General features: G+C 37.6%; 1 protein-coding gene across 5 annotated transcripts in view; it reads right to left on the reverse strand.

Moving 5' to 3' along the window:
* The window catches only part of VEZT (vezatin, adherens junctions transmembrane protein), a 49,750-nt gene that overhangs the window by 21,874 nt on the left and 5,582 nt on the right, over nucleotides 1-22,294 (reverse strand). For all 5 annotated transcript variants that reach the window (XM_066550358.1, XM_066550359.1, XM_066550357.1 and 2 more), the window contains exons 2-5: nucleotides 13,002-13,136; nucleotides 7,726-7,815; nucleotides 5,477-5,652; nucleotides 2,865-3,137 (exon numbers count right to left, since the gene is read on the reverse strand). In XM_066550358.1, the coding sequence (XP_066406455.1) occupies nucleotides 2,865-3,137; nucleotides 5,477-5,652; nucleotides 7,726-7,815; nucleotides 13,002-13,136 (674 nt within the window). The remainder of the gene's footprint in view (nucleotides 1-2,864; nucleotides 3,138-5,476; nucleotides 5,653-7,725; nucleotides 7,816-13,001; nucleotides 13,137-22,294) is intronic.

Raw genomic sequence — 22,294 nt, forward strand, 5'->3', positions numbered from 1 at the left:
TATTACTGCACTCCACCATGAAAGCAGTTCTTTAAAGATGCTCATATACATCCATATGTATTAAGTTCACAGAGCTTAATTCAAGTTTAAAATACAGTAAAAAGGGAGCATTTCAGAAAAGAAGCTAATTATTTTGGTGACAAGCAAGGGAATAAATACTTGCTGCTTACTGCTGCAGCCTTCCATTATGTATTCCTTCAGTTCTTGCTTTATGATGTGCAAGATAATGGGCATACTTTCATTACCCTCCAGAAATTCCAGGCTGCAACCTGTGATCAGGCTTCATTTGGCTAATTGCAAATGAAGCAATTAGACAGAAATACTGCCCTACCTTTGCTATACAATTTCTGTAATCCAAGCCAGCCAGGTGAGGTGTCAGCCTCACAGAGCTGGTACCAAGCAGACACACCTGAGATTCCAACAGAGCCTTAAACACTTCCAAAGGCCAGGCTGGAATCAGAAAATCAAGTTGTCTTTGAGAGCAGCTAATGTAAGAGAAGCCTGACAGGATTACAGAATCACAGAATAGTTAAGATTGGAAGGGACCACTGGAGGCCATCTAATCCAAGCTCCCCCCTCAAGTTCTTAGTTCCTGATCGAATTCCTGTTCTGGTTCCTGTGGCTGCAGTCAGTTTTACTGGGAGGTGAATGAAAGCAAAAGGATGTTTGACTATCTATTTGAGTAGAGCAGGCACTACCACACAGTAATAAACCACTTAACCTATAGAGAACTGACCAAAATCTCATCAGTAATAATCTACCATTTACAGACACAGTCCAGAATCAATTAATAAGGGGCAAATAGGGTGGAATAAAGCAAAGCCATAGATATCTCAATGGATGTATAAATTAGGCTATGAGAATAGCAATGGATGGTGTCATGGGGAGGAAAACCAGCAGTGGAGCATGAGGAACTTCAGGCCAAAGCTGCAGACCTGGACTTGCCCTGTCAGAGTTTAGCTAAGTACAACCAGTCAAAGTCTGAGCATGGCACTATTTAAAAAACAGCTGCAGTATCTTTCCACTCACAATATGGTCAATGCACAGGCCTATGCTGAATCAGGAGTACCTTAAAACAGCTGCACATGTAACACTGACCAGGATACTGCACCTCATTGAAATCTCATTCCTTCAAGGATGTAAAATAATACAAGAGGATACTCAGTAACTTTTCAAATGCAACCATTTCTATTGCCATGAGACTGCTTCTGAAAAAGCACTAAGATTTGATAACCTTACTACAGGAGAAAATACTAAACTTTGTTCTGCTGGTTTACTGTAGAAAACTCTAGGAAAAGAATTTCACACTGCCCTGTGCAGCAGCATCTCTTGCATATGTGGATGCAGAAAAGGACACTCTGGAGTGAGAAGTTCCTCTAGGCTAAACCAACCCAAAACTTGTACAGCATTGACTTCTTTATACTGTACAGTTGTTCCAGTGAAGATGCTGGCACAGTCAAACTTCTCCCACTCCATCCATATACCCAAGTCTTTTGAAAAGCTTGCCAAAGTTTCAAGTAAAGAAGCTATTAGATCAAGCATCAACTTAAAGACCAGTCTGTTTTTTGTTAATCTGTTATCTAAGATATGTAGTAAAAGAACAAGGCAGCAGCAATTTAGACATTGACCACAAGTTCATTTGCTTAAACTTAGGCAAAAATCCAAATGTTTTTCTCATCTGTAATTTGGACAAGCCCGAACAATAATTTCTTTTAAGAACCCGTTTGCAAAGATAAGACTGCCTATTGCTCAAGTATATGCTTCTTCAGCAAAAATCCAGAGCAAAACAAAAACCACATAGCTAGGCAGACTGAAGACATGCTTATGCATTCCAAAGGCAGAATGAAACATTTCTTCAGTGAAATACACTGAAGGTATCTCAAGCTAAAAAATTAATCCAGAATTTTAAGACTGAAGTTGCACACTTGCATGCAAGAACATGTGTGAGTGTAGAATAGTTGGTCTGGCACAGATAAACATCTTGTTGCCGAGAAGGGAACTTCTGATTTTTTTTAGAAAGAATTTTGACTATTTTAGGTGTTGGTGTTTGCCACCTCCATTAGCCTTAAGCAGAATTGGCACACATGGATTCATCATAGGTGGTTACAATGCAAAAGCATCCACGGCAATGAGAGTGCACAGCAACAGGCCTGTTGGCTTTGGAATCACTGCATACACTGAACATTTTCTGATGTCCTTTCACACAGCAAATCAGCAAAACTTATCAAATAACTACAAGAGCTAAATACTCAGAGCACTTTTGCATCCCTTAAGTGGAAGACAGGCAAATTCAACAGTAAATAACTTAAGAATCTAAATGTTTCAACACCTGTATGCAAGAAAAAAAGACTAATGTTAACTTTACTTGAGGTGGGAAATAATGTTTCATGGTTTTTGCTGATTACTGTGTTCTCACTAGTTCAAACATATTTGTTAAATAAAAATAGAATGGTTTTCATGTAATCCTGTTTTGTAAAATATGAATGATTACTTGCAGACCAGTTTATTTACATAAATTTGGTAATGTAAGATAAGAAACTCTCTAAATGACTCTCCAAAATAGTTAACTTAGTTCAAAGTCTATTTCTTCATATATTTCATTGCTATCAGTGCAGGACATTCAAAGGCACCTGAGTTTTGTGAGACTTAATTCATCTTCAGGATGTGGGATTTTAACACTGAGATATTAGAACTCATACTTTTACTATGAATGGTAATTATACTACTTCATGTAAGTTAAAACCATTAAGTATTATGTTTTCCAGTAATTCCAGTTGTTATGGGAGACAGTGTAACAAGACAATTTTAGACAACAGCTGGTTTGTATGGATCTGTGTGTTAAGTAAAGTGAAATACAGACTCACAGGGTAAATCCTCTGGAAATCACTTCAGTCTCCTGAATGAGTCGTAGAGATTTCCTCACGAGGTTAGTGAAGGCCCGGCTATTGGCCACTGTTTCTTCCAGCTGGATACAGTGTTTTCGCAGGGACATTTGCAGCTTGGCTGTCCTCCACGTGCCCCACACTCTAGCGGCTGCATAGAGCAGCAGGGGCGTGCACAGCAGCCACGAGGATTCCTCCCACCACGAAGGAAACATGAGCAGCGCACTTACAAAGGCAAGGAACAGCGAGACATCCCTGCAAACAGAGACAGTACCACCACCACACATTACTCAGGGCAAACAGATGGGAAAATTACCAAATTCTCAGTTACATTTGAGATTACAAGATCTTACTGTGGGGCTTTTATGTAGGTCCTGAAGGGAGCTGTAAACACTGAAAACTACTCTTTGTGACAGGTTTCGATGAATACGTACATGATATTACTTGGCTGGTAAACTCTAAGGAAACCTTTCTTCAGCTTTTTTACAGCATGAGTAGGAGAGTAATGTACCACTTTGAAAGGTCAGTTTCTCTTACATACTTACATGACTTTAAAAAAATAGAAAAGAAAATTAAAAAAAGAGAAAACCTGACTACTCAGCATTATAAACCAGGGCGTGTAGGAACTGTAATATCTGTACTTCCAGGTTCAAGAGTACAGTAGGGAAGGGCATGTTTCTTTTGGTAGCAAATACCTCAATTAGTGCCAGCTGTATTTTTTCTAGAGTCTGACTCATTTAACTTGGACACCAATGCACCAATAGTTTCTAACACAATTTTATAAAGATGGCTTGAATAATCTTTTTAAAAAATTTGGCACCATTTGAAAATCTGTAAAGAATAGATTTCCTAGTATCTCAGTTATGTCTCAAAGACATTTAGAAAGCTTATAAAGTTGTTACTTTCCTCTATAAAAATTCAACATAAATAAGTAACTGCTAGAAAATACACTGTGTTTCATATATATTACTACATGGTTTTGTAAAATAATCACACTCTTCAGAGAGATGGATGGGATACCAGCTTCAAGGTGCATTACTACTATATTTTTCCAGAATGTTTTCAATGAAAAACATTTTTTTCCTTCATCCCTTAAAGCTGTGTATCCTGCATTTAGGTTTGGAAGTATAAACTTGGCATATTTTTCCATTTCTAAAATAAGGCACAGTCTCTGCGTTTCTATATCCTGGACAGTTTTGTGGTCAAATTTCAACCAGGTTTACAAGTGTTAACTCTTTAAGGCTTCTGGCTACTGAAAGGTTTTAGTAAAAATTCAGAGTTAAAATATTCCAAGTATGTAACTACCTCTGAAAGGGACAGACACACAGTCTCTAACCTCCTTGGTACAGTAAAAAAAAAAGTACCATAAATAAAATAAATAAAATCACAACAATGAAAGACTAGAAGGGATTTAACAGCTCACTTCATTCATTTTCAGCTTCTGGTTGGTTAACCTAGATCATCATGGACAGGCCAAAGATGAAAATGGAGACTCCACAACCAATGTCATGGCTATTCCAACTCCTAAGTATCCTTAGAGTTCAGAAGATGTCCCCCAAGTCCCAGTTTGAATCACTGGCAGATTAATTGCATTATTCTTCCTCATATCCTTCCCTTTTCTGAACAGAACAAATGATGACTGATCACCACCTTGTACACATCATAACACTGTTCCATCCCAGAGATATGCAGATCCTTTCCTGGAGTAGTACTGCATACCCAATTATTCATCACTTGGTGTTTCTTAACTTGACTTTTCCTTCCCAAGTGTAGCATTAAACTTTTGTCTTTATCGAATTTTCTATCATTTTCAAAGTATTTCTCCAATCTACTGTTGACCTCTGGTCAATGAAAACACAAACTTGATGTCATATGGAAGGTGAACAACATTCACAAATTTTGTAAGTGTACTTTATCAGCTGAAAGTTAAAGAAACTGAATAATGCCAGGACCAGAAAAATCTGGTTCAAAAGTTCTCTTGTTTGACAGAGAGCATCAATATTGACACAACTTAAACAGCTGAGGTGTGACTCTATAATAATTTTGTCTACTTTTTTAGGGTATATATGAGAAAATAACACTGACCCATATTATGTGATATTTTTCCTACTGATTACCACATTTCCAAGCAAGACACTGTCAGAACAACCACTGGCATTGTTATTTTTAAAATACAGGGGGGTAGCTATTCGGATACTGCTGCCTCACACACAACATATTTTATAAAGACCACACCAAAATAAACACTTTTTAATTCAGTATTCACACTCATGTCTCATTTTCAAAATCACCTCTAAATAGCTCCAGAAATTAATTACTTAATCAACTATGCTAGTTCCTTCTTATAGAATATATTAGTCAGGGAGTATTCATTCATGTTCATGCAGTTACCTCAGATTAAAATTCACTCTTTCAATAAAATGCCCAATGGAAAAAACATGCTTATACAAAAATCTGGGGACTAGTAGAATAAAGACCCAAGGAGATGAGAATAAATATAGTTACTTTAATGTTGCATTTTATATCAAGAATGCACAATATACTTTTTGCTTGTTTCTCAGTGACTATAATGGTAGATATCCTCAATACAATACCAAATATTAGGAGTTGCTAGGGAGCGTAGCGTTGGAAGCTGTCTGTTTTCCTGTTGCTTACACTGCCCTGCAGACAGGATACTGGGGTCAAGGAATTCAATCAGTTCCACATCCTCCTGCAGCAGAACTTCCTGTTGCAGGATGGTACGGAGCGTGTCAAATCGAAATCCAACATCCTTACCACATACAAATGGGCAGGAGAAAAACCAGGCATTAGTAAAGAATATGCAAATTCTTAAAATTAAGTTAGCAGAACAAGAAAAACACTCACACACCCTACACTTTACTGACAACAATCTGTTCCCAGAGCAGTGAAATGTTTCAGATATAGCACAAGTAGCTACTTTTTTATTAAACTTGCTTAACCTTTAAAGCTCACACACTACCTAACAGTTCGGGCTTGCAGGATGCATCACACTGACTTTGTGATCTGACCCAGATTGTAACAATAACTGGAAACACATGACAGAGTATGCCAATTAAAAAACAGAAAATTACTTTTTTTTTTTTAAATGTCATGACATCATTTATATCATTAACAAACAAACAAACAAAACTTATAGAGAGAAAGAGAGATACTGCTAATTAGTCAACAAATGTCACTTGTGGACACTTAATAACAGCAGTGTCAGCACTGGATCAAAGCCTCAAACCAAGGCAGTGGAGTACCCTCCTGCAGGATTCTGTACCTTTCCCAAGGGACCTCCATCCAAACATGAAACAGCATGGGGCTCTGAAGACCTCCCACCTGCTAAACCTCAGGCAAGCTTTAGGGAGTTACATGGTTGAGAATTTTAAGCCATTAGCATTTGCTACTTTTGCCCCAACTATAGCTCTTGAAGACAAATATGGAGCTCATGAAGACAAATACAGCCATCAGAGTAGCCCCCTGAAATTTTTATTTGCATACTGCACCAAACCATAATTACTTCAAGTTAAGAATGTCATAACAAAACCCAACAAACACTGAACATGTGCATCCCTGAATCTAGCTAAGTACAGGAGAGAAAAGAGAGTATTTCTGAAAAGTCTCTAATAGAAACTTTTAACATAAATGTGACATTTCACAGTACAAAATCTGTTTCATTCTGTCACTGACAGAATGAGATTCTTTATGAAACCATAAGATAGCTAGTTGAGAAGTTTAATTCCATGCACAGATGTCACCTCAGATAACTTTCATTCTACTTTTAATGGAAAACATTTGTCTCAGGACTGTGTGCAAGAGGAAACTCTGCCCTCCTCCGACGCATCCTGTGTCATTTCAGTACTCTACTGGAGTATGCAGCAGGACAAACATGTTTTCCATGTTCTTCAGTTATGCCTCCATCTTAAGAAAGTAAGGCTAAAAATTGCTGTTAAAATCCTTGATTCAAGAAAAAAAGTCAATCAAAGATCACTAATTTTTCAGAGGAAATTATGTCCTCCTGAGATAAAGGTGAACTGAGATACAGCAGAACTCTGTGAGAAATGGAAAATTCTAACATCTCATGTAGCTCAGCATTTTCTTTTGAAGCTCCATTTGAAGCCATCATCCCTACAGCATGGTAGAAAAAAATAAATCAAAATTCTAGATTCTGGAACAGTCTGAAGTGACATTTGCAAGCCATACTAGGAGCATGAGGGAGCTGGGTACAAGTTAAAGCAGATCTGAGACAAGCCCAGACTGAAAAGTGGTGCTGCAGAGAAAAAGCAAACAAAGTTTGCTTTGCCTTTCCCAAAGGCAGAAGCCCTGTAGAGAGCAGTGTAGAAACAAAGAGGATTGTTCCCAGGGCAGTAGAGCTGCACTGTGGTGGTGCTGTGCCTGAGCTAACAAGCTGAAACAGAGGGTGAAGCAATACACAGTTGAAGCTCTAGAACCTTCTATCTCAGGTGGTCTCTGTGAGGCACTAGGCTACAACATGAGGACTTTCTCAGTGTCTCCCCACTGCCTTCCACCAAAGGGGTACCTACACTGCAATTAAACTCATTTCAGCTTTCAATAATTTCTTAAATTTCTCAAATATTTTATTATCTTCCACATTTTGAACATCTTTAACCCAGCTACTGATACTGTTCCTGTCCTTTTGTGCCCAATTTGGCACGGTAACTGAAAACCAGAATTAGTATCATCTAAAGAATAAGTCATACTCTTAGAGCCAAAAACAACAATACAGACCAAAGATGATGTTCAGAGGATGACATACAGAGGAGAGGAAGACCTGTGGATTAGGAAAGGAAATGGAGAAATAAAAAAAGTGATCACTTACCAGTCGGTGAAGTATGTCATCATTTTTCTTATACTGTGGAAAAGGAAACCAGCTTCTAAAAAACTCAACTAGTTTTGACAGGATGCCTTGCTGAAAGGAACAGAAATTATTCCAATTAAAAAAAACAAACCAAAAACCAAAGCCAAAGTTAAATAAATAACAGCAGACAAATCCTTTACTTCTGCATTTGATTTTCTTGTTAATTCAGACCCAAGTACCTGTAAGGAAGTTTCACTTACTGTGTCTGGCCTAACTTCAGAGTACACTAAGAGAACATCTGCTTCCTGTCAGTTTGCTTGTGAACAGGAGAATAAAATGAAACCTTGAGTAACCCCACCTATTTGGAGCATAATGGATTGTTATGCTGTTCTGTTAAAAATAACTACAGCTAAGATTATATTGATCCCAAGTTGGCAGCTACTCCATTGATAGGAAAGACTTTCTCTCTCCTGGGGGATAAAAACCCAAAGGCTAAATGACTGGCAGGCTGAAGAGAAGTTAAAGACCAGAACAGGGACAACCTCTCCTCAGCAGCCCACTGCAGCTTGAGCAGAACTCCAGAGAAGTTGTAAACAGAGACAGGAGGAGTGATGGTAAGAGGAGGAAATGCCCCAAAAACTCCCTGTCCACACCAGTGTGAACCACCAGGTACTTTGTCTCTATGTTGCTTCCCACACAACCTAAATCCACACTTTTGTCTGAGCTGTAAATGTAACTTAAGATGCCACTAATGGAAGTACTCCCTCTCAGTCATCACACATTCTACACATGCATCTTCCTAAAACAAGAAGCATGACAGATTATAACTGAATGGATGCATGGTTTTGCTTAAGTCTGCAGCCATTCAATGAACAAAAAAGCACAGCTTTTGACACACCATTCTATCTACTTTCCCCAGACTGAACTGACAGGAAGTAGTTTTCAAAATATTTAGTTATATATATTTCATGAATTCTGAGGCCCTGTCTCAATCTTCAGACTGCTGACATGTAATACAATCAGGTAAAATGTATGTCAAAAAAAATTAATTGTGAAGTGCCTACATTCTGTGGCATACTGTTTCAAAATAATAATAAAAAAAACCCCATACAGATTCTAATAGCTCACTGTATAAAAGCTAACAGCTTCTGTTTCTCCCTCTTGTTTGGGTTTTTTTCCATTTTTTGTTCCCCTCTTGTTTGTATTTTTCTTGGTTTTCCCCCTAACTACAAGTGGGAAATAGAAGTACAAATGCAAGCAACAGGAGCTCAGAGTTTTGTAGTTAACCTGTGATCAGCCTGGCAGCCTTCTGAAAGGCAGTGTGACCACTCTGGTGCAGCAAGGCAGGGCAGAACAGCCTTAACATCAGGAATTGTCATCCTAAAGCCCTTGTGCTTCAACAGTTTTTGAAATAACTTATTTTGGTGCCCATTTAAGTAAGCTAACTCAAGCTTTTCTTAACAAATGTCTCATCTTTCTGTGTACAGTTCGAGTTTGAGATCTATGCCACAAGGAAGTGTTTTTAGGTCAGTGAAGAGGCAAACCAATAACAGGGATCTCATAATGATAGCTCTTCCCGAAACACTGACATCATTGTGGCTTAGCAGGAGGAGCTATCCCAGCAATTCACACTTAAGACTATGGAATAAATCCAAGTGATTGTATTTTGATGTTGCTCAAGGGCAATTACATAAGTTAAAAGAATGTCACTAACTGCAGCACAAGATCATCCTTCAAGTTTCTTGCAGAGCAGTGCAAAAGGAAGTAATATTTTCTAATTACAATTTGTTGAAAATTGAAATTAAATGAACAAAGGTCTTGCTCTGCATTTGAATTTCAGACAGGTATTTCACTGAAAAGTACTTTTCCCTACATTGAAAGCAGGGTATGGAAAGAGTAATCCATTTGATTTAAGAATATGCCTCTTGGATCTTATAATTTTCAACTGCTTAGCCTTTGTAAGTCTTTGGATTTTTATCATGAACATTTAAAGTTACACCAAGGATAGTTTTACACTGACTGCTACCACCTTACTAAACTAGACTGTGGAGTTACTGAAAAAACCCTAGCACGCTACATAAGCAATCTTTTAGTTTATTCTCCATGGTTTAGTTTAAAAATAAAGATCTGAGCTTGCATAAACACTCAATAGGCAAGTCAGTGCTTGAAAATACAAAGCAAGACAACCCACTGTCTTGGGCTGTGACCCAATACAGTACAGCAACACATTGAATTATTCACATCCTTGGAATAGTGTCTCACAGTTTGCATTCCCATTGGGAGTGTTACTGACAAGTAAAACTACTTTCACCAACACACAAGTCAGGTCATGTTGCCAGGGCTTCCAGAGTATTCTTACAGCTTTAGAACAACACTCAGTCAAACTCTCTGTAAACTAAATAACAAAGATGCATAACTCCTAACATTTAAAAAATATTAGCATAGTACATGCACATTTTAGGTAAATTAATTTGAATCTAAAAAATAATTCTAAGGACTATTTCTCTTTTGTAGACAAATTCTTCAGAAGAAGCTAATGCTACACACTGAATACCTTGCATTAAGTGGGTGGGAAAAAGGCAAAGGACCGGTCCCTTTGCCATCCCACATCAGGTCACCTGCACAGCTACTCACAGCTAGCCCCAACACAATTCTCAGAAGCTGCCTCCAGCACCAGCTCTGTTCTAATGGCAAAATATCATCATATCTAAGGTGGGACAAGGTATGACAGTATAATCAATTTAAACATTCAGATATGCACAGCAGTCTAGGAAAATGGCTGAGAAACGAAAGATGTAAATGGGAAGTGATAAATTCTGTAAAGTTTAAGCAGAATTACCCAAATGAGATTTAATTCCAGCAAACAAGTCTAGGACCTCTTACTAGCAGTGCTTTTGAGTATCAGGTGATCATGAGACCAGGACTATAGCTATAACTTTCTCCAGAGACTGGCACAGCTAGGAACACTGCACCTACAATTACTATGCTAAATCACACGTCCATAATCCCTCAGATGGGATCTTGGCATTTCATCAGCCTCTAGAACACAATCTTAAAACACCTTTACAGCTTTTTAATTCACAGTTCATTAAGACCATATTCCAATTAAAAAAAAAAAAGGCCAAGAAAACACCACCAAAACTACATGTTCTGAGAAGTATTTAAGATTTGCTTCAAATTCAATTCGTCCCTCTGCGTTTCCTTAGGCCTGAACCACACACTTTGCTCGGCAGGACAGCAAGACACAACAGAAATATTTTTATCAGTCACTAGGAACCTCTTCTTCTCCTCAGATTTGTTTTGTCAGTCTCTGAAGATCCCAAAGCAGACCTTTGCTGTGCCAGCTTCTTGCTGCATGTCACCTGCTTTCAGCTGCCCAGGGTTTCCACTTGACTGAACAAAAGAGGAGGAAACAACTCAAAGACAAGGCAAGACTTCAGCTTTTACATTCTTATTTTAATAAAGTGTTTAAGGCATTTGGAAACTTGCTTTTCAGAATAGAAGGAAAGTGATATATACATACTGGGAATCACTCAGTGTGGAACAGCATCTGCTCCCTGTAATCATAGTTACATCAAGCCTCAAGGAAGATCATTTTATATTAGGACTGTGGGTAGGTACATTTTCAGAAGTCAGAAACCATTTATTTTCCAGACATTTTATCATTTCAGTAGACTAGGCCGGTGAAGGCCAAGAGAAGGGAAATGGTAACAGTCTTATGTAAAACTGAGGAAATTACTGGATAGGAATGCAAATTATTTGTCTGTATGTCATAAAAACATTGCAACAAAGCCTCAGATCTTCCTAAATGCAGTCTACTTTTCTAAATGTGTGGCCAGCTGCCTCTCCCTCATTTCTTTCCTGTTGAGACACCCTACCAAAATGGGACACAGAAATCAAATGACAAAAACAGACTTTCTGACATCAGGTTACAAAAGAGAAGTGTTAACTCTTCCCAACTGGTACTGGAATTGCAGCAGGAAGAACCTCCGACAATTGATCACTAAAAATTACACACAGGTTTCTTCCTCATTTCTACTATGTATCCTTGTCTAGACAGATGAGACAATGTGAACATCACTCAGTGTTTGTAAGAAATGGACAGCCCATTTTCACACACCCACTCCCTTTGAGTTGCAAGGCAAACCATGAAAAATTACTTCTACATCTGACACAATACTGGAGGAATTGCTGCCAACACAATAAAATTAAGTGTAAAATGCTTGAGGGGTAGGGAGGGGAAAAAACCAGAATACCTGAGGTTTCTAAAAGCAGTATATCTTAATACTTTTGAGGTTCTTAACCCCACAGCACTTTTGTATAAAATTCAGTGGAGATTATATACACAAACACAATATCATACTGATTTTTTGACTGCCACAAAAGTAACTATGCAGAATAATCAAGCTGACAGTCCATGCATTACTTCATAGTAACCAACAGATTATCAACCAATGAAATGTCATCCTATTTTTTAAACTAACAGTGAACAAATGTAAACATTAAATAAATAAATAAATAAATAAACAAACAAATGAACACTTAATCAAAGTCTTCCTACACTAAGTCAGAATAGGTACCTTCAGTGTAAACATACCACAAACCAGCCACTAACTTTAAAGAGAAAACATATTTTCAGGTGATTTCTTGAGGGTTATGGTGAGTGCCAGCTGACAACTTTGAAAAGCAAAAGTGGTAGACCTAATATTTCCATGAATACTTTTTAAGGTAGCTCGAAATAAAGACAATGGTGAGCTAAATCCTGATTTAAATTCAGCCTTGCTTTGTGACCAGTGATAGAAGTAATCATTATTAGAAATGCAATAGCTATCCACATCAACTATCTCATTCAAATTGGTTACTGCATTTCTACTTCCCAGAAATCCTCTTTCTTAATATGTTGTGTCACAGACAAAGCTATACTTAGCAACCGAATGCCTGGGAAGTGCTGGAAACTATAAATATTCTGTTCTAGAAAATTACAGGTTCTATTCCCAGAACATCATGCTAAGCTAACATAATAAGATCCACTACATAAGATGATTTTCAACACTCAAAAAATTATTTATCAAAGCTTCTTGCTTCCCTAGCTTACGTAAGTGCAAAGAAACACTCCAAACTATACTGATTAACCACAACTTCCAGATATAAAGGGCTGAGGTTCATTGTCTGGGGGGTTTTGCCTTTGTATTTTTAAATACAGGAAGTGATTTCTCTCTGTTCTGATTTCTCCTATTTGTGAAGCAATGCAGTTCTCTTGTGAGAAGACAAATACTCAGCAACAGGAAACTGCTCACCTTCTGGGCAGCACGCACAGTCTGCTCCCTTTGGCTTTCTGCTGCTGCACATTGTTCTGCCTTCTGTGACACTGAGGAACATACTTCAAAATCTGTGTGTCCCAAATCCTGCAGATATTGGTACAGTGGGGAATTCTGAAAAGGCAGTTATAAAAAGAAAAAGGAGAAATAAAAACAGTGTTAAAAATCATTCCGTGTTTCCCACAAAACACCACTGTGAATTCATCAACCACACATGAGCAATGAATGGATTGAGAAATGGAAAAAAAAATTAGAAAAAGGCTTCTGCTGTCTCCAAAGATGGTACTGGTATTCTGGCTTAAAAAAAAAAAAATCCCACAGCACACAAACAAAAACCAACTCAAGTTTTTAAAATTGCTGCAAAATGAATGATTTACAGTCCTTAATAAAACAGAAAAAGTATGGAATTCTGATCACCAGAGAACAGTGATATTTAGAATGATCAGATATTTATCTATATAGATCTGTGAAATATCTTCCTGTTATCTGCACCAGGTATCTAGATTTACTTAACTCTTATTTTTCAGTTATCAACTACATATATGGCAGTATGTAGGGCACATTTGATGAAAACAATACCTAGGGTAACTCCAGTTCTACTCAGGACACATAAAGAGACTTCATTTTTAAGAGAAACTCTCGGCAATTTGTCTGATACAGTCCAGTTGGACAGAGATTAATTTTGAGCTCTGAAAATTTTTATTAACGAGAGTATGCAAACACTAGCCAACTGCATAGAAAGAACACCAACATCCTAATTTAACATACTATCAACCAAAATACTGTATATAGAAAGTAAAAACCTTACAGTAAATGATGCACAGTTGTGGAGGCCTGCAGAAATAACCACCTACAGAACACCTACCACTCACTAATTATTACACTGACTATTATTAACTTGCTGGTGCAAGTTGTGAAGGGGCCCACCTAACTCTGACTATGTACCAACACAGCCAAATCTCAAATGACTGCTTGCCATGAAATAAAACTTGATAGCCATCATGCATACCAGCTGAATAAATTTTTACCTTCAGGAATTTTTCTTAACCCTATCACTAGAGTGCTATTTTAATCCCTCTTATCTATTTAAGGCATGCAAAATCATATTTGTGTTTACTCTGTTTCAGTTACTCACAACACATTCAGCATCCAGTCACTACATGAAACTAAAATATTCATACCACAGGTACAGACAATAACACTCACCCACAATAATAACAATGATTGTGCAAAACACTAGGATAGGTTAATGACTCATTTCCTTCTGAGAAATTTCCAGTGTGATGACACAATCCTATGTTTTCTCCAAGTACCCCTCTTCCATGGTTGAGTACTTTTTCAAAATGCATCCAACTCTAATTAAACTGTGCTGTTCTGGGCCAGCTGTTTCTCTCTAAGTAGAACATGCTATTTTACCAGAATTCCCTAATTAAAATGGAGAAGAAAACATAATAGACTGGAATACTTGTTCTATTTAAGACCCTGTGAAATTCACTTAATAACTTCAGGACAAAACTGAGAATATGCACAGATATGCATAACATTGTCTTAAAATGGTTTTCATACAGAGCCAGGCTGTGCACTGCCAACACACCTGGAACAACCTGAACACCTCCACACAAGAACTTTTAGGGTAGCATGGAATTTTCCCCATTTAGATGAAGACACAGACAAAGTAGTGGGTAAACAGAGATTTTTTCTTCAAAAATCATAGTTGTAAGGCTTGCTTCAGGAACTTCAAGGAAATACTCATAAAAAAAAACTTCATATCTCGGCTCTTGGCAAACCTGACCATCATCTTGACCATACTTGCACCTGCCATTATATGACACATGACTGACTGCTCTTTATTGGCACTCACCAGCATACAGACAGCTGGCAAAATAACCCAAAAATAACAAGGAGTTTTTCTACTATTATCTCAGGGTGCACCTTTCTTTGTGAGATGAAAGAAAGGTGATGAGAAAAATTTAAAAGTTGATCAAGAAAACTGGTCTATTGCTGTTTAGATTAGTTCCATTTCCTAACAAAAACGGATGAAGGAAGGCAGAATGAGAGGTAGAGACAGACAGAGATTATCCACTGAAAATGAATTATCTAAAATTTGGAAAGCTATCACTAGTAAGTGCAATATGGCATAGATGTAAGAATGCCCAATTCTTCTGGTTGCCTAGCTACATCACAACCTTCTATCTAACTGTAATTAGTAGATTTTCTACTCTATAGAAACAGTAAAAAATACACCATCTCTCCAAACATTAATGAAATTTCACATCTCAGTCCCTAGCTAGGAAGAATAATTTTATTTGTTCTTGTAATTAAGGTAGAATATGGGCACCTTACTAGTTTTACATAAATCCCTTCTGACTAACTCTTAGAAGACTTTTACATGGTCTTGTAATGGGTAAATTTACACATGTTTATCCCTGTTCAGAACTGGAAATTAGTTTTCTGACTATTAGCTTAGGAAATCAAAATTAATTAAAATTTAATGTAAATGTTATTCCTTTAATTAGATAATGGGTTTTATCTTTCAGTTGGGTCTTCTCTTTCAGTTTCTCAGAAAGTACTCAGGCTACAAAATCTTCCTCTAACAGATTTCTTTGGCTCCACATGCTTTGTCTATTCCATTCTTTCTGAAATATTATTAGCAGAACTTACTTGCATATTGGAAGAATCCTGTATTTTTATAAACTTCAATGACCAAGAGCTATGCTGTGACTAAAATTCCTTATGTAAGTAAAACCACCATTGCTCCTTGTTTCTGAATCCATTAGAAACATGCAAGATGTGGACAAAGAAAGCAATGAATAAGAATTGGACTGAGGCCCTTCTGAAATTAGATTATTAGGAATCTTAACAACTAATCACAAAAATCATCCATTAAGAATGAGGTCTCTTGTGTAGCACAGGCAGCTTCACATTTTACTTAGAAAAATCTTAAGATTTCACTCCTATTAGAAATACTACAGATGGCATACATACATTAGTCTATGCTAACATAAACCCACACTATTTATTTATTTATTGTATTTCATTTCCTACTAGCGTGTCACTTGCAAAGCTGTGTGGTCTGTATAACTCATGGTTGCCTATAATCAAAGAGGAAAAAATGGAGGATGTCTCCACCAATCTAGAGATAATATCTCCCATGACATGTAAGTAATGGCTAGAAAATCCATTAAAGCAATTTTTAAAAGTCAAAGGGTAGATTTTATGTGTGGACATTCATACAAAATTTCCAATATTATCAAGGAATCAGAAAATTATTAATTATGCTACTACACAATTGCAATGTGATACCATTAAAACATATTATTTTGTAGACTGTGTTTCAGCATAAAAGACAGAAGTACTACATTTAATGCTTACAAAGCATATTTTGTCCTCACAAAGCTCTAAAAACAATAATTAAATCTCATAATGTGTCTAATGTATCACAAATTATAGCTCTAAGTTTTTAGCTTAGATCCTTACCCAAACCTCTCACTCCTAAAAGCCTTCTTTCCCATAAAAAAGATTGCAGACCTGCACATATTCTTGAACATGCACTTCTAAATGTGAGAGAAGTTCCTTGGTTTCAACTCATGCTGTTCATCAGCACTGTCAGCTCAGCTGCTTTCACCTGCAAATATCATGATAATATCAAAAAAATACACTTCTTGGTTGGGGAAAATAGGAGGCCTCTGCCTTGTTTCCTCCCAACTTCTTTTGCCCAGAATTCATACATTCCTTTTTACAATAGTCCAACATTAAAAAGGAAAAAAAAAAAAAACCAAAACACAACACCTTTTACATTTCTGCGTGTGATATAAATGTTACACTTTTATTTCAAGAAATTTAGGATAGACCAGAAAGTTTATCCTTGCAAGCAGTAATAGGTGGTAATAAAAAAAAATTAGGCCTGTGAAAAAGCTTTTACATTAGAATGTAAGGTAAAGGGACAGCAAGTTTGTTTCAATGGATGGCACGAAGAGGGAATTTTAAATACAAAATCTCATCTTCCTATTAATACAGCATATTATTCTAGAGGAATCTATTCCATGTACTTTTGAATTTTTACTTTTAACCACTCTCAAGTTAGATAATAACTAGAATCATTAGTATCACTCCCATTTGACAGTCAGGTTTGTTTGTTTATTTCTAGTTGTTTCTGGCAGAATGACATGGTAATGAATAATGTAAAAAGTAGAGAGGAAATTTAAAAAAATAATTAAGCTTATTATTATGTTACCATCATACTATCAGTTACATTATCAGTTATATTATCTAAATATTTCCTATCAATTGGTATCAATTTGGTATCTTATCTAAAGTAATTGATACCAAAACAAGGTTTTTAAGCAATATGCTGTATTTATTTCTAAAGTTTCCTCCAAGTTGCTGCTGCTTCTTATAAGTCACTTTCTGAGACACAGGAGACAGGGATTACATTTAGGGCCAGTGCATCTTTTAGAATTATGTTAATTGTCCAAAATGAGTGCTGGAAATGAAACAGTTCCAGAACAGACAGAAGACTAAAAGCCATTCTTTGATGTACTTTATACAGATTATATATAAAGAAATTGTTAACAAGTGAAGCAAGATAGTCAGAAACAGCTGATGTACTGAGTAGGAACATAGTTTCTGAAAGTTTGAAGAATCAGAGTTTTCTATGGACTCAGCAGAGACCAACAAAAAACCACTTATCTTTTTATGACTTTTCTAACTCACTACAGTAATACTGCAAAGTCATTCAATTGTAACCATTTACAGTACAGTATAGCTTTATCTAAGCTTCCATTAACAAAATCAAGAAAGAAAATCCTTTCCTCTTCATTCACAACTCCATGAGCATATTTATTTTACATCCATAGTGCTAAAAATTATTTCACTCACAAACATATGTTTAATTACAGTTCTCCTTTTTTCATTGCTGAAAGTGGTTGAGACTCATTCTAAACCCAGGATATATTTTGCAGGATTAAAGAACAGTCCACTAAATTACTGTGGGTCTTTAACACTTCCCCAATGCTTCTTTTAATAGAGCACTGACCTGGGTTAGGAAAAAAACACCATCTAAACTGAAGACTGCAATTGTGTCTGCAATTATAAAACAGTAAAAATTAAAAAAAAAAAAAACAAAATCAAGGCAAACACTAAAATATAATCAGACATAACATTGCCTATTACTATGTGATGGAAATGCTGTATTAATAGAAAATTCCATAGCCTCAGAAAACAGTTGCTTTTGGTAGATAAATACTCAAATACTTACATCTATTACAGCCTTGCAAGCACAGATACCACACTTAAATATTTGAGGCATTTTGAGAAAAACTTTGCATGCACATATCAGAGACTAAGACACTGATAGCTTTTATAGCCTTGTTACAATAGCAGCTGAAAATCAAAGCCACACCCAATTATTTTTGCTGATGCATCACGAAGTAAATGACTCAGGATTTCTCCAATAAAGACAGGGGCTTCCCTCACCCATGTTCTTTACTATAACACAATTTGCCATTTAGTATCTAATTAAACAGATTAATCTTATAAGTAGTATTTAATGACATTGGACAAAGGCTTAAAGGTCTCCTCTTAAAATACAGATGTTGTTCAAAGCTGAGGTTTCCAGTATGTCAAAAACACTGTGGGAACTTAAGCCACCTCCAAAACAACTACAATTATGAATTATCAGTTTAAAACCCCAAAAGATTAAACATTTCTACCAGAATGACAGCAAAAGCTAAGGTATGCTGAACGGGTGGCTAAACTCAGAACAAATTACCAGTATTGAAATCTTCCCCTCTCTCCAAACAGATGTGAAAAAGTTGAGCTAACACTCACAGACAGCGCGATCTTTGTCTCCTGGAAGAGCGTGTTCCATTTTTCTCTTTGGTACTGCTCCCAAGCACCTGAGAGAATGTCGCCCACCTCCCCGTTTCGCTCTGCTTGTCCCTCCAGGATGATCCGAGATGAGGATGAGAAGAAGCTGTCACTGTAACTGCACCTGTGGCCCTGCACAGAGGCATTTTCCTCCCAGCATCAGCGGATGCAGTTTGAAACTTGCCAGGATCATGCGATTTCTCCTGACTAATGTGGCTTTCTAATTGGGAGGAGGGAGACGAAGATGACAGATTGCTAAAGGCTTTTAAAAAGATGCTGCTTGAAAGAATTATTGCACATTGATCTCATATTCAGCCATTAATAAGACTTTCCAAGCAATGGTGTTTAAAAGCCTTGGTCATATTCTCCTGGCTGGTAACCACCTCCTCCTGAGCGCCGGCTGACAAAGAGCCAGGCGCTGCTGACACGGCTGCTATTAGACAATGACTTCAAGGCAGCCAGAGAGTCATTTAGATTTCCTATTCTGCTTTCACTGCCACAGCAGCACAGACCTTGGCTTCTCCAGCACTACTGTATCATCTGCTTTACAAGTAGGCTCTGAGAATTACTTTCAAGCCATTAATCTATTACTGTTCCCAGATATTTTTTGATGCACAATAATTTGGCCAGTGGCAGGACTTGGCATGGGGGGGTGGCATGGGGCTGGGTCAGGGGAAGTTTGGGTTGGGTATCAGGAGAGAGTTTTTCACCTTGGGGGTGGCCAAGTTCTGGAACAGGCTCCTCAGGAAGGGGGCCATGCCATCAGACCTGTCTGAGTTCAGGAAGCATTTGGAAAATGCTCTTAGGACTGTGATGTGGTTATTGGGGTGTCCTGCATGGGGCCTGGAGTTAGGCTCGATGACCCAGATGGGTCCCTTCCAACTCAGCCTATTCTGGGATTCCATGATATGTACCTATTTTGCATGGACTCGTGTTCCTCAAGAGTTGGGAAGTTTTACAGCCTGTGTATATTTCTGTATCACTGTATCTCTGACATGGGAATTCCCTTTCCTTTGCATTTTACAGCAGGTGGCTGCACATTACTGCCATCGTGGAAAAGCATTAGAAAAAAACATTACATACTAGACAAAGCACTGAAATTCACTGAGAGCTCTGCACTGTTTACCCATTCAAAAGTGGACCTGCAAACGCAGGTGAAAAGCTGAGCAGGTTCTTTCTGACAGAGATGAAAAATACTGGAAAAACTGCAAGTAAAAGTGGTAAATGTTACTTTCCCTGAAGGACAAGATAAGAAGCCAGCCGGCTCTGCACCTGGAGTTTTGGGTGAGAAGTCACTCATCAGACTAGGCTGATGATACAGCAAGGCTGCTTTGCTTTATACTAGTCACTAACTCACAGATTTACTCCTTCATTTACATTCAAAACTCAATTAATTAAACTAATGCATCCGACTGATAAACTAGTGAAATATTTCTGATACATTTTTGAAACCTCTTTAAAACATTAGCTCCAAATAATCAACTCATCTACCACAGATCATGTCAATTCTTACTCCTAATGACACACAGTAAAACATCTTTACTGAAGAGAAAGGCAATCAAGAAACAAAAGGCAGTCACATTATGAAGATTAAAAGAAAACTATACTGAGCAATTCTTTCTATTCCAGTGTCTCAAGAAAGTTGATTCATGACTTGAAGTTGTAAAAGGAGTACTGCAGTATTAACCCTCTGTACATGACTCCAGAGCAACAAATACAGAGGAGGATTAAAAAACAGACCTCAAAATTTACTCTGAATCATTGTGTACGTTCATCTTAAAATTTTCTATTAAAAATAGTAACAGCAATACAGATTTACACACTCTATGGTCCATATAATACTTTACTCTATTTCTTCTGATATCCAGAAATGCTCGATGAATTGACTTGGCCTCTGCAACAACCAGACTGTTCTTCACATAGTTTTAAGCTCGCACTTTATTTTCTCTGTGGTATCATCTGCCCCCAGTCATGTGATGAAAAGGAGCACAGTCTGTCCTCCCCTTCAACTGAGCAAACCGCTGAGAAGCAAAATATCTGAAACAGTCCATCCATCACCAGCCCGTGCCTGTACAGCACACTGCAATCCTCAGCAGAGCCATCTCCCCAGGCTGCATTCACATGGTCAATTGAACCTGCCATTACCCATGGGTGCAGCTGAAAGCTGCAGTACCACTTTAGAACACTGATGTTCTAATTTATGCAGCCGAGTGCTGAGATGGAGCAAGGAAACAATCTGATAGGAAAAAAAACAGGATGCTTTTTTTCCTTAGCCGAATTAGTTTGTCTCATCAGTCTCCTGAGCCACTGTGCAGCATCACCCACAAAGGCAGGTGCCTGCATAAAGAAGAGGATATGAATAAACTGCAAAAGAGGAGTGAAGCCCAAACACTTCTTCTGCTAACAGCCCACACTTCAAGAAGACAAAGCACAGTCCCAGAACCAGCTCATTAGAATGACAAGTGACCTGTGACTTTGACAGAGCTGTGTATTTAGAACTGCCTTTATTGTATGCATACATAAAAAATAAGAGTACTACATCTTTAGTTCCCCCAATATTCAGTGAGAAAAATCCTACTAACAGAGCATTACTGACAGTACTGTTGAAGGTATGTGAATGCTGGTTTTCAGACACATTTCTGATAGTTATGTACCGGAGCCTTAGGCAGAGGCCTGTTGGTTAGGGCATACAGCTGTTAACTATAGTATCATGGGATCAAAGCCCATCTGTCTAGTGAATTGGAAGGTCCTAGCTTAATTAAAGCACCTGAGTTGCATTTAGGGGATGCAGGGTAATGGCCTGTGGACTTTAGCAGAAACTAAGAGGGTTTAACTCCTGTTTAAGGCTTTGAAGGCCTTCGGTTTAGGTAATCCTAAATTTCTTAGATGATGGTGAGGGTTATGGGGGAGATAGGAAGGAGGCTTCTTTTTCCTAATGTGTGTTTGAGACATTATTTTTTAGAATACAGCATTACAAGTCTGATGCTTGACAAAAAAACCCATTATTTTGCAAATCCTAAAGTTTTCAGGTTTTTGAATGAAAGTGACTTAAAAGTCTCATCACAACAAGAAGTTTCTTGTAGGGGGATAGAATATAAGAAAATAAAGATAGTGTAGAAAGTAATCTTACCCCTAAGGAGTTGCAGCTGGGCCAATTATCAAAGATTAGGAACAGGCCTGACTTTAACAGGCCACAGCTGTAACCAATAAGAAGAAGAGTGCTATAAAAGAGTGGGTTGGCTGGTTGGGAATGGCATTGAGTCAGTTTGCTACTTTGTGAAGAGTCAGTGCTTGGAGGAGCTCCCTAAGAGAAAACACCAAGAAGGTATAACACTTTTGCAATAAGGAGAGAACAGTACGGAACCCCTGCAATAAGGTGACAACAGTTTCTGAGGTTAGATACC

Source organism: Molothrus aeneus, chromosome 5 (genome assembly GCF_037042795.1).
Source record: "Molothrus aeneus isolate 106 chromosome 5, BPBGC_Maene_1.0, whole genome shotgun sequence".
NCBI classification, from domain to species: Eukaryota; Metazoa; Chordata; class Aves; order Passeriformes; family Icteridae; genus Molothrus; species Molothrus aeneus.